Here is an 18467-nt window from a genome sequence, read left to right as displayed (position 1 = left end):
TTTGCAAATTCTAGGAAAAATTCTTTACTTATGTTTTCTAAAAATTCAAATTTCCTTAGTATTTCAAAATTAATTTTGGCCTTAGACTAGATCTGATCCATAGAAAGTATGTTCCTATACATCTAGGTATCGAGCATCTTACAAACACACTAAGTCTACCTTGATTGTATATTCAAAAACTTAGAATGACATGAGATACATAGGTCTATTGCCTGGACTTTAGATGTTTATATTAGTGCATCAACACAAGTTTGGGTGAAAAATACTAAAATTATAATGATCAAGTTAAGTAATCTAGTTTAGTCAAGCACTAACTGAATACATTTATTTAACTTGACTAACCAAGTGAACACTGTTATCTTCTAATAGTTAGTTAGTAACTAATAGTTAGATATTTAAGACTAAATTGTTTGATAAATATTTTTTTAAAATATATCAGGTTTAGGGGAGGATAATTAAAAATAATTTTTAAAATACTTTATTTTTTTCCTAATACTTGGTAAAAAAAACACTTTCAAAATTACTTTTAATTTTTTTTTCACAAAATACATTCAAAAATACTTTTAGGATAGTTGCTTTGCAAAAATTCTTATACTTTTTCAAACTATCTACTTTATAAAATGCAAGTGTTTTGAAAATTATATTAACATATTTTGAAAACTATTTTGAAAGATAGCTTTGAAAACACTTTGAAAATGTTCAAAATTCTTCAAAGGTTATTTTTTGTGTTTTGAAAAATATATTATTTTTGACGGTGCTTCCAAAACTATTTTACTTAGATAAATTCTTTATTAAAAGGAGCTTTGAACAAATTTTCTTTTCAACAGCAAGTATTTTGAAATCTAGCTTGAAAAATAGTTTGTAGCTTTCTAGCAAAATTTAGCTTTGCAAAATGATTTATTTTTGCAAATTCAATTTTTAAAATTTCCTTTCAAAATACTTTTGACCCCCCCCCCCCCCCCCCTCCTCAAATAAACCTGTGGGTTTTTGTGATGCTTACTTGTGTATTTCCATTTTTTTCATAATTTAGTACATTTATCTATGTTTTTTTTTATGAATGCCAAAGGGCAAGAGTAGGGGTTAAGTAAGAAAACTAAAACTAAATCTTGAACATCTTAACCCTAAAAAGGATAAAGAGAATAAAATAGAAATTAAAATTACTTAATTTTTTCTCTTGAATCATGTTTTCTATTATTGAATATCTTTTCCTAACTTTAGCCCACGTTATCATTGCATCAAAAAAGGGGAGATTATTGATGTAGTTTACACTAACTATTTAACTTAGGTTTTGATGAATGACAAGTAAGTTAAGTTAGGTTCTATCATGATCTAACCTTGTTATCGAGTGTGCAAGGTTGACTAATATGACGGGTCAAGAGGACTGGACACTAGGCAGGAAGTCTAGTCAAAATGTTTGATTCCCGAGTGGCGAAGTTTGGATGTGTGATTCCGGTAAGAGATTGGGATGTGCGATTCCCGAATAGCGAAGTCCGGATGTGCGATTCCGATAGGAAGACCTGGTGGGTTAGATTGATGTCAAGGAAGTAACTTGACACTCGATAAGTGAAAGTAAATCACTGAAGAAGAGTGGCTAAGTGAGAAGCGTCCCGGTTAAGGAGATAGTAGGCGTCGGTCCAATTTAGGTCCATTTCAAAAATCTAAAATGAGAACCTGACTAGATCCTAGTTTGAAAAATAGAGCCTAAGTCATAAATTAATCTTATTATTGTTGTGCTAACTTTATTTTGCAGGTTAGATACTGTTGTGCTAGACTAATCTAACTTGCAGGGAGGAAGGAACAAAAAGGCCTCGGGTGAACAGTACCCGAGGCGCTTTCAAGCGTTGGAAGGCGCCTTCATACTGTTCATGAAAAGCTTCTTCCAAAGGATAAATTTCAAACTTCATTGTAGATAAGGAGTAGCAAACTCGGGATAGAATTTGGCCTATGGAAGACACCTTCAAAGCTATGGAAGGCGCCTTCCAAACCCTTTAAATGTGTGTCTCGACCAAGCTTCAAAACACAACTTCTATACGAGCTTCTACGTGTCTTATTAGCTTTCCGACTGCTTCGGTTTCCTGCTGCTGCCCAACTATGACTCTGCTACACTTGATCACTGCCGAGAAGCTGTCCAAACAACGAACTCGAGCCGATTGTCTACAAAAGTGTTTGGTAGCAAAAATTAAATTTCTACACTTAATTATTGCAAACGGAAAATGTAGCTTGTTACATTCTTCCAGTTCTTTTGTATTCGATCCCCTCTTCTGGTAGTTTCGGAAGAGGTTTTAGTGGATTATCTATCAATAGGTCATCGGGACCTAGGTCTTGGAGTAGGAGTCGTCGAAGGCTCCGAACAAAGTAAAACTATTTGTATTCTTGTCATTTTCCTTTTTTGTCCTTATTTCTGCTGCATGCACTTTGTTTTTAACTTAGAAAAAGGAAAAAGATTTTTTAAAAAAATCACATGATTCACCCCCTCCCTCTCATGTGTGTCTCAATCCAACATCATCTTCGTTGATTGATGCTTCGGAGTCTTGTTCATCCTTTTGGGCCTTTAGGGCATGGTTGTCGTTCGACTTCTCGATTTCAATGGGATCTACACATCGAGTTTCATGAAGTTTGAAAGTCAAAAACAAGTTTTCTAGTGTACTCACCTCAAAGTTCTTAGAGATGTAATATACATCTACTAAGGATGATCATTTTAGAGTTCTCATAAAAGCGTTGAGTGTGTACCAAATAAAATCATTGTTCGTTACTGATTCTCCAAGATTGTTGAGCTGAATAATGAGTTCTTTGATCCATGATTAGAGTTGAGCTACCTTCTCTCCTTCTTTATCCAGAGGTTCGTTAGCTGGGTTCAAAGGATGCCCTATTTTGCTAACTTGGCTTCCGAATGAATCAATTGGGTAATCGATTAAGGCCTTGCTAAATTGATTGGTATGACTCACCAATCGATTTGAGCTTTGAAAAAGAATTGTTCTGCAGGTGAATGGTTGAATGTTGATGTGACAATCAATTGGGGAAAGCTTAATCGATTAGAGGCATCAAAGGAGCCCTAGAAAAGGATATTCGTTAAGGATTGAAGCACAATTCTTGGATGCTAGTTCTTGAGTTCTCGGAGACAAGTATTGTTGCACTTTCCAAGCATCAAGAGGCATTTCTAAGCAAGAAAAAAACAAGTAAAGCAAGATTCAAGTATTGTAAAATTACTTTCGATTTCCATTTGTATTTTCTTCTTCTCTTCTTAGTGTGTTCTCGTATTTGTGCTTGTATGAGGCTTATCCGTCTCCATGAACAAGGTATTCATAGTGGAGCTGTAAGTGTGAGGAGTGGATCCTTAGATTAGTCACCTCAAGGAGGTGGATATCAAGTAATGAAGGTGTTAGCATTGCTTCAAGTTTTTCGCTGTAATGAATCATCAACGAAGCGATTAAAGCTAATTACTCTCCTAGCTCTCTACATGTCCTAACAAAATCATGTCTAAAAATTAAACCCCCAAAATGAAGGTCACAAGCCAACGTCAAGGCTACATCAACACTCCAATGCAAAGTGAATAAATTAAAAAGTGTAGAAGACATGACAATTTCGGTTGAATCCATATTTGACATCTAACTTAAATGGAGGAGAATATGGAAGGATTTTTTAGACCCAATTAAATAATTAGTAATATAGAGACAGGTCTGGTGAAATCCTATATCCATACCCGATCCAAATATGTAATTAAATTATTATTATTATTATTATTATTATTTATTTGTTTGTTTGTTTATATATTAAATGAAGATTTTTTTTTCTTAATTTCCAAACAAAATCCAAAGATGTATAAGCGGGTTTTATTGAATTAATTTTTTTAAGATTTGATATTAATTTTAATATGTTTTTATTAAATGATGATAGTGGGATGAAATGAAGAAAAATATTAATATATAGCTGATCTGATTTTTATAAGATAATAGTGCTGGGATAAATTAGTTTTAATATTTTATTATTTCTTTAATGACGTTTAATTAGTTTGTTGATTGTTATCTTTAATTTTTTTTATTATTTTTTAAAAATTTGATAAATATCAATAGCTTCATTCAAATAATTTAAATTTTAAAAAAATGTAATTATAGTTAGTAATAAGAAATTTGGGTATTCACACCGAATATCTGACATGTATAAGAATGAAGATAAAAATTGAATACTCTCGTATAAATGAAGATGAGGATGAATATAATAAATAAAGATAAGTACGGAATATATAAAATTCGATCCAAAACTAATTCATTGTCGTCTTTATTATATGATAAGCTCATCAAATTTTACAAAGTACATGAAATTCTAAAATTATAAAAGCATCATCTGTTGCCCCGTAATATGTACAATGATAAGGCGTCTTCTCAACTTTTAAGTATCTAAGATTGAATCTTCGAATAGATTGTAATACATGATTTACCTACCTTATGTCAATTTAAAAAAAAAACATGATTTATTAATAAATTAATTACATTAATTTTACTGTAAAAGAAGAATAATCAATTATCCGAATTCAAACATTCGGAAAAAAAAATCTCGTAAACTTGACTTAAAATCTTTTTCCCAAACTATATTTTGGTTATCCAGGTAAATGCATAAAAGTAGATTTATGTATTGTTAAATTAGACAACTTATTTTGGGAATTCAAATTACATAAACAAGCTAATATTATGTCGAAAGAGAAAAGTTTAACTTCGATTGTAGAGGAAAAAACAAGTAAAAAAAATAAACAATAAGTAGGAGAAAGAAGAATTGTCTTCATTCGAATCAAAGAGTGAAATTGAAAGTGAGAGTGAAATATAGGGATGGTAATTTCATCCGAATTCAATGGAGAATTCGACATCCGACCCGAATGGAAGAGAATATGGAGGGATCATCAATATCCGATACCTGACCCGAATACCCGATTAAATAATATATATATGCATGTATTAAAAAAAATTTCTTTTTCCAAAATTAATTTACTATTTTTGTTGATATTAGGAGGAGACTATATAGATGTTTAATCTATTTTTTAATTATATATATAATTTTTAATAGGTTGTTAATTTTAATATATTTTTTTGTTGAATGATAATAATTGGATAGAAAGTAGAAAAATTATAACTATAGAAGATATCCGATCATTTAATGGGTATGAGTATATCCATCGAAGATCCTATATCCGATAGGTATGAGGACGGAGGATATAGAATCCGACCCGAACTCGATCCATTGCCATCCCTAGTGAAGCATCCGCAATCATGTGATAAAAAATAGATGATTCGTTCATCTTCAGCATCTCTGTTAATCCGTCGCTAAATCAACACAGAGAAGAGAAATCACAAGTGGCTACTAGCCATTAGTACAGATGGCAAGACATGAGAGGAATACATGCTCAAACACGACGAATTTTGACCCCAATACTTCATATGATAATACTTCATACCTTAATCATTACACCGCCTTGAGGGAACGAAACCTTCACAATCATGCTGATAGCGGTGTTAATTTAGATGGATTGAATTGGATCATATTTGAATTGAATTTAAAAGAAAATTACAAAAATTTTTAACACAAACTCAAATACAATAAATCCCTAAATATGAATTCCACCATTCTGATTAAAAATTACCTTTTTTATTATTTTCTTTATAACTCACTATTTTTATATTAATATTCCATCATTATTATATTAATATTGATATTAATAATCATATAAATATTTTAATTTTTAAAATAAAATTTAATTTAACCTAAAAAAATTCATTAAATTCTAAATTCAAGTGAACCCGGCTAAAAAAATCTCCCGACTGAAAATCCTTTAACCTAAATTTGAAAATCCCCAACTAAATTTGATATTTTTTAAATCGACTTGAGTTAAATTGCCTGATCAAATTCATTTTTGAGACTCCTACATGCTGGCTCATTTTGATGAAAATAGTGAATTGAAAAAACCAAAGCAAGAGGCTCAATATGAAAGGCATAAAAAACAAAAGATATTTAGGGGCCCAAAAGGATATAAAAAAAAATTAAAAAAAAAAACTAATCAAAATCTAGTATAACTTATTACAAATAAATAAACAAGATGAAAACCAATAGAATAATTTTAAAAATCTGTAATAGCTGCTCGGGACAATTTATCATCCGAACCATCAAAAGAAGAATTGCACAGAAAGAAAAATTGCCCTTCTCAGGAATAGAAAGTTTTTTTATCAAGTCAAATTATGGTTTATCTTATATAGTGTAATGCATGCACAAAAAATTCCTACTAAAGAAGGTCGATGACATGTATCGTGGCTTAAAAGAAACAACATCACAAGGTATTATTGTTTTATTGAAAACAATATTACCTTGTTTCAGCACAAGGTGTTATTGTGTTTTTTTTTTCATAAGATGGACGACACAACAAACGTGCCTACCACAATATTATTCGTTTTATTACAACAGTAATACAGATATTTGAAAATCTTCTGACAAACAAAAACAATCTCAAAAATTAATATCAGAAGAAAGCAATCTGTCAACACAGTTCTTATCAAACAACCTGCCATACTCCCCCAGATCAAGAGAGCTCACCTCATCTTGGCGCCAGAACCAGGCCTCATACCGGTACCATCTCATCAGACCTTCATCTTCAATCATCCTCCTGCACGCAATGCAAGAGCTGCTCTGGCAATACAAGAAATCGCGCATGCGCGAAGCCTTCTGAAAAATGGTCTGGTCTAGTTCTGATCGAATCTGTCTCCGTCCTGAAACGAGGGATTCAAGTAAGAGGCAGTGGGAGATGTTGAGCACCTCCAGATTCACCATGCAATTTAAGATGAACAACAATGCTTCTTTCGTGACTATAGAGCACCGCAGACTGAGTACTTTCAGCTTTGGGAGATGCATTGCAATGCAAGAGGCAAAGTGGACATCAAATGTTCCCATCACCTTAAGGTGTGAGAAGTTTTTGCAGCTCCTACTTATTTCCTCCATTATATAAGAAGGATGGCCAATGCTGGGCATTGTCAGGGATTCCAGATCCTCCCACCTCCGGATGGCTTGCACTAATCCAACTCTTGTAATACGGTTCCAAGCTGGCATGACTAATCTTCTAACATGGGGAGACCTGATTTAAAAAATTCAGAAGTTGAATAAATCAAGAAAGTTCACTACGCAAGATGAAAAAGAGATATTGGTATATAAACTACTATGCATGACCAATTTCTGTTCACAAAATATATAAAAAAGCTTAAATCTGTTACGGGTGCTGTAAATCCAACTAGTTCTGCAAAAAGGTGAAATCTATTACCCTGACAGCCGCCCACGACGGCTCCACACCATTGGGGGGAAGTAAATCAGGAAACCAAAACTAGTCATCACATGAGGGTAATTCCTCGGTCTTTGTCGGGATTCGACCCTTGTCTCAATTCTGCAAATCTGCCATATAATAACCAACTCAGCTATGCCCTAGGGGCACTGTAAATCCAACTAGTGCCTGTATAGCAGTGTCATGGTGATTTTCGTCAATTTTGATTAAAAGACTACAAAACCACTACTAAAGGTAGATCCACTATCTTAACGACCCTCCTAATACCAGCCCACGAATATGGAGGAAGGTAAATATAGGTACAAAACCACTACCAAAGAACATGTGGTATGACCATCAGAGCATGGCAAAGAGAAATTAATCCAAACTTCTACAACTATTACAGAATGCTGAAAAAAGTGATAATGATCTCCTAAAGTAGGCTCAAAAGATTCATAGAATTCATTGACAAAGTTAATTAGAAGTATTCCAGAGATTGGGTATCCAAGTGTAAGTGTTTGCAAGGGTAGTAAGGGGGCAGAGCCACAAATCAATGAAACGGGGGATACTGCAGATGGATAGCCAACAAAGTGAATGATCCAAGGCCTGTAGTTGAATTTATATAGGTCAATGGAATGTTGAGAGATTCATAGATGCAAAAATAATTATATTAGGATTTAATACACGAGATCACCAGTGTATTAGTTGAAACCTTACCATTTTACTTTGAATAAAAATGCAAAGATAATAATTAATTACCTCTCTGAGATGTAATTAAGATGTTCATCCTTCATATAAAGATTGAAATGAAATATCATAGTCGTGATGTTCCCACAACTAAGAGCCATGGCCATCCTCAAAATTCGTGTCAACCTCCGGTCAGATCTTTCATCTACCCAAATAAAAGGCAATGCCCTTGTCTGGATAAAGTTGGATTCCAAAAGCCCTAGATCAAGTGTGTTCCATATGAATGGATCTGAGCAAGCCAAACGCCAAGAACGGCACACCAAAGAAACTGGAGTAAGTTGGATCATATTTAACTCCTTGAAAATTTTCACTAAGACATCAGTTTCCATTTCCTCCCATCTTTTACCAATAGCTTTGGTGTCTACCATTCTTAGTAGCTCCAGAGTCTGGAAAAGAAACAAATATTAGATGTTGGACAACAGTTCACAGACAGAATTAAGTTACAGCTAAATAAATATAAAACATCTAGCAGGAAGGAAGGTGCAGAAAGAATGTCCATGGGGCTTGTATGGAGTCACAGACAAATGTTTAAATTAACAATGTTAAGATAATTCAGTTTGCAAGCAGAGACAATACATGTATTATGCATATATTAATACGTTAGTTCATAATTAACAATTATTCAAGGTAAAAATAAAATTACTGATATGTACCCAGTCATTTTAATTAGATAGCAGAAAGAAATAACTGATGTCTGTCAGACTATTACATCCTTCAAAATCCAAACAAAATGTTTAAACTGAACTTATTTAACTCATTTAGAGTAAAACCCTATTTTGATGGCTATAGAGCTAATATCTCATCAACCATCCATACCCATTTATCCTCAATAATTTCTTTTGATGCATCTACAGCCTATTCAGCTATTTGTTTACTGCATCCAACTACATTTTCATAAACATTTGTTGCAGCATGTGGACATCCTATTTACTTATTTCTCCATTATACAAACAGAAAGATTCTTTCTTCATATATTGCAGCATATGGGCATATCTTCTTGCATTCCAACTGTACACTTAACATGTCATTGTGATTCATTAATCACAGTGTACTTCTTGGCATGGTGTGTGTGATATATGATGATTTGAAGCTTCAACCCATATATAGACCTATGTCATTGTAGTTTGTCAAGCATGGGTGAGCAAATTATGCAGGTCTTGTGACTACAGACGACCTACATGCAGGTGCCTTGTTGTTACACTTAGGCCAACATTTGTCATTCTTGATTCATTTCATCTTATGGATCATTCATACATTGGGTCAAGGAACAGAAAGGATAATGTTGCTTCTAGGCGTTCTTTACAGCAAGTTTTACTATTTGATTATTTATGCTATTATTATCTTTTGAATTAGTGAATGACTTGTTGGTTCTCGATATTTATTGTGGCTTACCTAAATTTTCTTACATATCAACCAAAATGTAGCTATTCTGAATTCTGTGTCAGTAATAGGAGTTGCTTTTCATTGTAACTGAAGATTCAAGCAATCAGGGACTTTTGTTGAGCTATTGCAATTTCTTGCTGACAATAATGAAGTTAGGAGAGTCGTGCCTCAAAATGCCCCTAGGAATATGAAGTTGACTTCACCTAAAATTCAAAATGATATTGTGAGGGCTGCAACATTTGAAACAACTAAAGCTATAATTAGAGAGCTTGGTGATGGATTATTTTCAGTTCTTATTGATGAATCTCATGATGTGTCTATAAAAGAGCAAATAGTTGTTGTTTTGAGATTTGTGTATAAAAGTGGATGTGTGGTTGAGCGATTTTTGTGTCTTAAAACATGTAAGAAGTACTACTGCAAAATCACTGAAAGTAGCACTTGATGATCTATTTTCGGCACATGGTTTGAGCATTTCGATGGTGCGAGGTCAAGGTTATGATGCGGGTAGCAATATACAAAGTGAGTTTGAATAGACTTAAGACTCATCTTGAAAGAGAATGAGTATGCACATTACATTCATTGTTTTGCTCATCAACTTCAATTAGCTCTGATGGTAGTAGTGAGAAAACATGTACTTGTTGGCGGACTTTTCAATTTAAATTCTGATATTGTTAATGTGCCTGGAGCCTCATGTAAGCAGCAAGATACTTTGTGAGAGTCACAAGTTGCTAGAATAATTGCTTGCCTAAAAAATGAAGAAATCTTTAGTGGACGGGGATTGAATCAAGAGACATCTCTCGTTGTCCTGGTGATACAAGTTAGAATCACATTGCATAACTCTAAATGGTTTTATTACATTATTTGCATTTGTGGTTAATGTACTTGATGTAGTTGTGGAAGAGAGCTTATTTTCGAATAAAATGTTCGAGGCATCTTGTTTGCTAAAGGCAAAACAATCTTTTTAGTTTGTGATTACTCTTCATTTGATGCAATCATTATTGGAAATAAGTTACAAATGAGTTGTCACAAGCTTTGCAGAGGAAAGATCAAGATATTGAGAATACTATGGTATTAGTTGATATTTCTAAACACCACCTTCAATCAATAAGGGATGATGGGTGGAGTTCTTTGTTGGATGTGACTTCCAATTTTTGTGGGAAATATTTTATTAATGTTCCCAATATGGATGATACATGTGTAGCTAGAGAAAGATCGCGATGCACGTAGAACTAAAGAGATGATAAATTTCAATCACTACCATCATTGATATGCAATTACAAGAGCTAAATAGTTAATTTAATGAGACCAACACTGAATTGTTGCTTTGTGTTACATGCTTAAATCCATCTAATTCTATTGCTTCTTTTGACAATCAAAAGTTGATTCGATTAGCCGAATTATATCCAAGAGATTTTTCTGATATTGACCTTTTAGAACTCTTAAATTAGCTTCAGACTTTCATCATAGATGTTCACTCGGATATTAAGTTTTGAAATTTGAAGGGATTAAGTGACATTACTCGACTGATGGTAGAAAATAGAAGAGACATAACATATCCATTAGTTTACAAGCTTATAACATTGGCTTTGATTTTGCCGATTACAACTTCCATAGTAGAGAGAGCATTTTTAGCTATGAAGATGGTGAAAATTTGATTTAAGGGTGATCAATGGCTAAATGAGTCTTTGGTGGCGTATATTGAAAAAAGTATATTTGGTATGCCAAGTTTCATTGTAACTCCTATGTTGAACAAGGTAACCGAACCTGGGACGACCGGCCCGTCCTTTGAAAATTTCTCACCAATCGTCGATGTAAATCGAGAAGCAAGCGACTCACTCTTGAAATTGTTGGAAGCTTACTACATTCAATTTCTATAATTGATTTGCCAATGATAAAGTTACACACACACACACAGAAGCACTCGTGACGAGCGGGCGGCTCAGAAATCTAACATCCCGTGGTTGCGCCCCCCCCCCCCCCAATTTGGAGGAAAAATCCCTGCAAATGCACCATAACTGGGATCGAACTATTGGTGTCTGGGTGACAACTTGGTGTCCTTCAGCTGCACTGTAGCCTCGAGGGCAAATTTCATTTTTACTCTTGAAATTGTTGGAAGCTTACTACATTCAATTTCTATGATTGATTTGTCAATGATAAAGTCACACACACACACTATAGGTACAACTAAAGCTGTCAGACGGGTCAACCCATGGCGGGGCGGGTCGGCACATCAAGGGCTAGCCATTTGGCAGGGTGAGGCAAGCCGACCAGTCATCTTAGCAGATTGGAAAATCCCCAACCCAACCCAATCCAAGGCCGGTTGCGGGTTTGGCGGGCCAACTCACGGACACATAAAAAATTAAAAAAAAAATTATATTTTCAATGTTTTACTTTGGAAAGGTTTCATCAATCAAATATATACAAAAACAGGTATTTTAAATGTAAATGGACATAAACAAGTACTCATATTTGATGAAAAATACTATTTTTATTTCAAAATTATAATAAAGAAAGATAATAAATTGACATAAAAGTTGGCTTACATGTGTTTCTCAACATGCAAGCCAACCCAAGTCTATCGTAAGCTGAGGCACGAGCGGTGGATTGATAAAATTTTAATCCAATCCTCTTAAATTATTTGGCAGGATGAACCAATGGACCTAATCCAAATTGACGGCTCTATGTACAACACTTGTAGAATAATCTGAACCAACCTATTGGAATTTGTAAAATGTGCAAGTGTGTCTTTACAATTTTTTTGAGTGTCTAGTTTCTTATGTTATTTTGGCATAAAGTTTTCGTTGTGGTGTTAAGTAAAAAAGTGATATCGCTCACCACAAACGGCCTAGTATCGCCGGCGCCACAGTAAAATACAAGCAGGAAAATTACGAGGTCATTTTGCCCTAGCATAGTGACCCTTTGCATGTGAGGTTAAGCACCGAACACGGCATTTTGCACCCGCTAGGAATGGACCTCGAGACCTATTGGATCAAACAATCATGCATGTACATGCGTCAACCCATGGGGGCATAAAGTCTTCACCATGGTGTTGATGATTCCAAAAGTTGTTCAGATGTTTACATATATATAGTTGTTTGGGAACGAAATTCTTGTGTGTATTTATTGCAATATGTATTTATTTTGTCTTGGACATCGTTGGATGTATGTTATCTCAGGACCCTTCCATATGGGATTTGTTGGCTTCCTATTAGAACATGACAATAATAAATTAGTAATGTAGCGAGACGAAATACATCTTCATGTTATGTGGGTTTAATAATAGCTGCAATGTACAGACAGCCGACGCAACTTTCAAATATTACAACTTTCTTTGTGAACGTCTTTTCCTCTTATAAACCTAAACAATGCGTAATGAAGCTGACAGCATTTTATTTATCGTTCACTCTAGTTAACTTAATATTTGTTAGGGGATGATGGTTTCTTTGTGAAATTAGATATCCATTATCCATCGTAAGTTTATGTGGATAAATTTGATTAGATATGTCGTGATTTTGTTTGATAGAATCCTGGAAACAGCCTCTTGTAAAAAACAGGTAAGACTGCACACAATGGATTCTTCCCCGAGACCCCGCATAGCGGGAGTTTCGTGTACCGGGCTGCCCTTTTTTTTTTAATGTCATGATTTTGTTTAATAGAAATAAATCTAAGAAGATAATTATTGGTAATTATTAGGATTAGAATATTTCCTTATTCTATTCCCTTATTTTAGAATATTACATTATACTCTTTCTTCTATTTAATATTGAGATCTGAATTATGTATGAATAAAAAGTATATTTTAGTCTTCCTCCTTCATTCTCTTTTGGTGTATTATTTACATGGTATCAGAGCCTAGTTCTCGATCATGAATTTCAAAGCTGCTATGGTCGGCGCAAACTCAAAATCGTCTGGATTAGCAATCAGCGACAACGCACCATCCTTAAGAGGAAATCAACCAAATTCAAATATCTCCTTGTATGATTCTCTCCAAATCACCATACATAGATTAAATGGAAAAAATTACCTTGAATGGGCTTAATCCATGCGCTTGGTGATTGATGGTATAAGGACACTTGGACATTTAAATGAAGAAATAAAGCCACCAACTTCGAATGATCCGAGATACAAACAATGACGCTCGAAAAATTTTGTAGTGACTACCTAGCTTATTAACTCGATAGATCGGATCATTGGCAAGCCTTTCATTTTCTTACCAACAACCCGTCATGTATAGGAAGTGGTACATGAAACCTACTTTGATATGGAGAACCATTCTCAACTATTCAAATTAAATATTCAAATATGGAGATTGCAGCAAGGAAACCGAGATGTTACTACCTATTACAATGAAATGATGAGGAACTAGATTTATTTGAAGAAGAGCAATGGGAAAACACTAATGATAGTATTCGATATAAAAAAAGGTAGAGAGACGCAGGGTGTTTGTGTTTTTGGTAGGTTTAAATAAGGAGATTGATAAAGTTCGGGGGTGGATACTTGGGAGAAAACCTTTGCTTGCCATTAGAGAAGTTTTCTGTCTGTCGAAAGGAGGCTCGACACCAAGTGATGCTGAAAGGAATTGAAAAACCAAAGATAATGGAGAGTGAGGGATCTATCCTTGTCACCAAAAGGACCAGTTTTGAAGGTGATAAGCCAAAACTCTAATGTGAACGGTGCCACAAGCCGTGGCACACTGTGAAGACATGCTGAAAAATTCATGGCAAACCAGCAAATTATAAAAGGAAGTTACGCGCTTTAAAGCTACTAATGGTGGCATTCGGCCCTTTCAAACAAGTGGTATTGATTATAGATAGCAATCATCAGCCTCTGAATCTCTTCCTTTCACAAAGGATTAAATAGAGCACCGGTATAAAATGCTTTAATCTCACACTATTGGAAATTCTAACTCTTCTAGTTCTCTAACTCAAACACATATATTACCTATAGCTTCTATTACCAGCAGAAACTCAAATAGTTCTTGGATATTAGATTCAGGTGTCACCAAGCATATCACAATTTTTCTCTTCATATACACCATGCGCACGGAATAAAAAGGTTAAAATTGTTGATAGATCCTTTCCTACTATCACAGGGAAAGGAACTGTTGTTTCTCCTTTCCTTGTCCTTGGAAATGTTTTGCATGTACCTCATCTATCATATAATCTATTATCTGTCGGCAAACTTACCTTTGATCCTAATTGTCGTGTTTTTTTTTTGTCCTCTCATTGTGAAATTTAGGATTTAGCCTCAAAGAAAATGATTGACAGTGCTAGATAGGGCAATGGTCTCTACATCTTCAATGTTGGATCAACCTTCGTCAAACAAGACCTCAAGACCTATTTCAACTAGATTTCTACTTCCCATGACAGTGTGATTATGTTACGGCATTATCGTTTAGGGCATCCAAACTTTCAATATTTAAGACAATTGTTACCTAAGTTATTTTTAAATAAAAGTCCTTCATTGTTTAGATGTGAATCTTGTGAATTAGTCAAACATCATCGCTCGATGTTTCCATTACAACCATATAAAAAATAGCACCATTTACTTTGATACATAGTGATGTTTGGGATCCCTCTACTATAGTAACATTGTTTGAAAAATGGTGATTTATCACATTTATAGATGATCATACTAGAATGCCTTGGGTATTTCTTTTGAAAAATAAATCTGATGTTGGAAATATGTTCAAAAATTTTTATAATATGGTTCAAACATAATTTCAAGCACAGATTAAAAATTTTCGTAGTGATAATGGGAAAGAATATTTCAATCAATTATTAGGGAATTTTTTTGCTGACAAGGGAATTGTTCATCAAAGTTCTTGTATTCACACTCAACAAAATGGAGTGGCGGAAAGAAAAAATAAGCATTTCCTCGAAATTGCAAGGGATCTAAGTTTCCACACTAAAGTTCTAATGTATCTTTGGGGTGGTGCGATTCTAACAACTACTTATTTAATAAATAGATTACCAACAAGAATATTGACTTTTCAAACTCTAATAAAAACCTTTCCGATTTGTTTCCCTAACTCGCGGCTCTTCATAGATATTTCCCTAAAAAATTTTGGTAGCATTGTCTTCGTTCACAATCATGACCCAAGACGTTCTAAACTTGATCCAAAATCTTATAAATGCATCTTTGTTGGGCACCCTACAAATCAAAGAGTATACAAATGTTTTGATCCAATTTCAAAAAAAAAGTTATCCATGGATGTCACAATTTTTTAGGGATAATCTTACAACGATTCTCATCTTCAGGGGGAGCATAATACGGAAGATGAATGTAACCTGTTATTTTGAGGAAGAACCGAAACTTGTGCCATTTCAAAACAATGACATAACAGAAAAGATTAACAATCGGTTCATAAGTCTTGTTTACATAAGGGAAGGTCGGGCTCAAAGAAAAGAAGACATTGTCAATCTACACAACCAAGAATTTGATCAAAGGCAAAATCATCAGACTATCAATGATTACTCAAAGATCCCTAACAATAGAACCCAAGGTATGTCTTGAGTTAAATTCCATAGGTCAAGTAAATCTTCCTATTGTCCCAAGGAAAGGAGTTCAGTCATGCACACAGCACTCACTTTCGAATTTTCTATCTTCGAGTCTCATTATCAATTGCTGCAAATCTTGATTGGCCACTAAATCAATTAGATGTGAAGAATGCATTTCTAAATTGTGATTTAGAAGAAGAGGTCTACATGGAGGAACCCAGGATTTTCGGATCAGTTTGGATCAAAAATGTGTAAGCTGAACAAAATCTCTCTATGGACTGAAGCAATCGCCCAAAGCATGGTTCGAGAGATTCATAAAATTTGTAAAAAGTCAAGGCTACACCCAAGGACAATCTGATCATACTTTATTCACAAAGACATCTAAGAAAGACAAGATCTCTGTGCTGATCATGTATGTTGATGACATAATCTTGACCGGAGATGATGTAAAAGAGATGAGCAAATTGAAAGCAACCCTAGCCAAGGAATTCAAGATTAAAGACTTGGTCAGCTAACTACTTTCTTGGAATTGAGATAGTAAGATCAAGGAAAGATATTATGGTGTCTCGGAGAAAGTATATTCTCAATTTCTTAAAGGAAACTAGGATCAGTGGGTGCAGGACAGCAAATACTCCAACTGAAGTGAACACAAAGCTGGGAGATATAAAAAATGGCACTACAGTGTAAGATATCAAAGACTTGTTGGGAGACTAATTTACTTGTCTCATACTTACCCAAACATTGCTTTCATAGTGAGCATGATCAGTCAATTCATGCATTCTCCATACGAAGAACATATGGGTGCAATGTACCGAATCCTACTATATTTAAAAGGAACACCTGGAAAAGGACTTTTCTCCAAAAAGGATGAGAAAAGAGACAATGAAGTATATACAGATGTAGACTGGGCAAGCTCTGTTTCTGATCGAAGGTAAACTTCAGGATATTGCACATTTGTGTGGGGCAACATGGTAACTTGGAGAAGTAAGAAGTAAAGTGTTGTAGAAGCAGTGGAGAGGCTGAGTGTAGAGCAATGGCTCAAGGAGTATGTGAGATTCTTTGGCTAAAGAGAGTTTTGGATAAACTAAAGAGACCAATAAACCTTCCTATGAAACTATATTGTGATAACAACATAGCAATCAATATTGTTCATAATCCAGTTCTCATGATGAATGAAACACATTGAAATTGATAAACACTTTATAAAAGAGAAGCTGAAAGATGGAACAATTTGCACTCCATTTGTTCCTACCACAATACAAGTTGCAGATGTATTGACCAAGGGTCTTTCAAGACAACTCTTTGAAACACAAGTTAGTAAGTTGTTCATGATGGGCATTTTTGCACCAACTTGTGGGGGAGTGTCAATAAATTAGGTATGATTTGATTCGATATGTCATAATTTTATTTGATTAAAATAAATTAAGGTAATTATTGGTAATTATTAGGATTAGAATATTTCCTTATTCTATTTCCTTAATTTAGAATATTACCTTGTACTCTTTCTTTTATTTTATTATGTATTGAGATCCAAATTATGTATAAATAAAGAGTAAATTTTAATCTTCCTCCATTCTCTTTTGGTGCATTATTTACACCGACTATATTTGCCAATGTACGGACAGTGATAGGTGACAGACTGGTCCAAGAACAAAGTTGAACACACTTAGGTTACGTTTGGTAGGGTGTAATCTGTCTTGTAATGTAATCAGGATTACATTACAAGACTGATTATTTTGTTTGTTTTAACTTTAAATCTGTAATGTAATGTAATCTCGATTACAAAAGGTAATGAAGTTTTATAATCTGGATTACAAAGTAAATAATATGTAATCCGATTACATTACGAGATCACTGTTTAACCAAAAATTGAATGTCGAATATAGGCCTAATCAGCCTACCGCCAGTCGGCCGTCGCCACCACCGGTCACTGGTCGCCGGCCACCGCCGTCGGTCGTCGGCCGTCGCCACCGATCGCCAGCCGTCGCCACCGGTCGCCGGCCGTCGCCACCAGTCGCCGGCCGGCCGACATCGGTCATCGGACACAAGCTCCGACAGAGGTTCGACGGCCGTCGGTAGAAGTCACAGGATATTTTTGTCATTTTATAATAATATGAATAACATTCCTTATAAAAAATAATGGATACCAAACAAAATAATGTAATTATCCCTGTAATCAAATATTACATACATTATATTACCAAACGTAGTAATGTAATCAAGATTACATTACATTACATTACAAATTTGATTACATTACAAGTTCGATTACATTACACCAAACCAAGCGTAGCCTTAGCAATGATAAGCTCAGGCGACCAGAGCTCTAAACCAAAACCCATCAAGATCAGTGCTGCACATAGCAATGATAATTTGCATCAACTGCATCTTTCTCAAATTTGTCATTTTGCCAAATAAGTCATTATAGCCTTTTCTCATTAACCTCCTATGGGTCTCCTCTCATCTCTACTCAGTTACTCCCCAGGTCTCTCTGATCTCTTTTTAAAAAATGATGAACCAGATAACACCGAACCTGGGGTAACCGACTC

The 18467-nt window shown here is 34.6% G+C and overlaps 1 protein-coding gene across 3 annotated transcripts in view; it reads right to left on the bottom strand.

Moving 5' to 3' along the window:
• Window positions 1–6398: 6398 nt before the first annotated feature.
• The window catches only part of LOC121970040 (F-box/LRR-repeat protein At3g48880-like), a 29315-nt gene continuing 17246 nt past the window's right edge, over window positions 6399–18467 (bottom strand). For all 3 annotated transcript variants that reach the window (XM_042520444.1, XM_042520445.1, XM_042520446.1), the window contains 2 exons: window positions 8048–8421; window positions 6399–7108 (listed from right to left, as the gene is read on the bottom strand). In XM_042520444.1, the coding sequence (XP_042376378.1) occupies window positions 6487–7108; window positions 8048–8403 (978 nt within the window). In that variant the 5' untranslated portion in view covers window positions 8404–8421 and the 3' untranslated portion in view covers window positions 6399–6486. The remainder of the gene's footprint in view (window positions 7109–8047; window positions 8422–18467) is intronic.

Source organism: Zingiber officinale, chromosome 4A (assembly GCF_018446385.1).
Source record: "Zingiber officinale cultivar Zhangliang chromosome 4A, Zo_v1.1, whole genome shotgun sequence".
Taxonomy (NCBI): Eukaryota; Viridiplantae; Streptophyta; class Magnoliopsida; order Zingiberales; family Zingiberaceae; genus Zingiber; species Zingiber officinale.
This window is presented reverse-complemented; position numbering and strand designations above follow the sequence as displayed.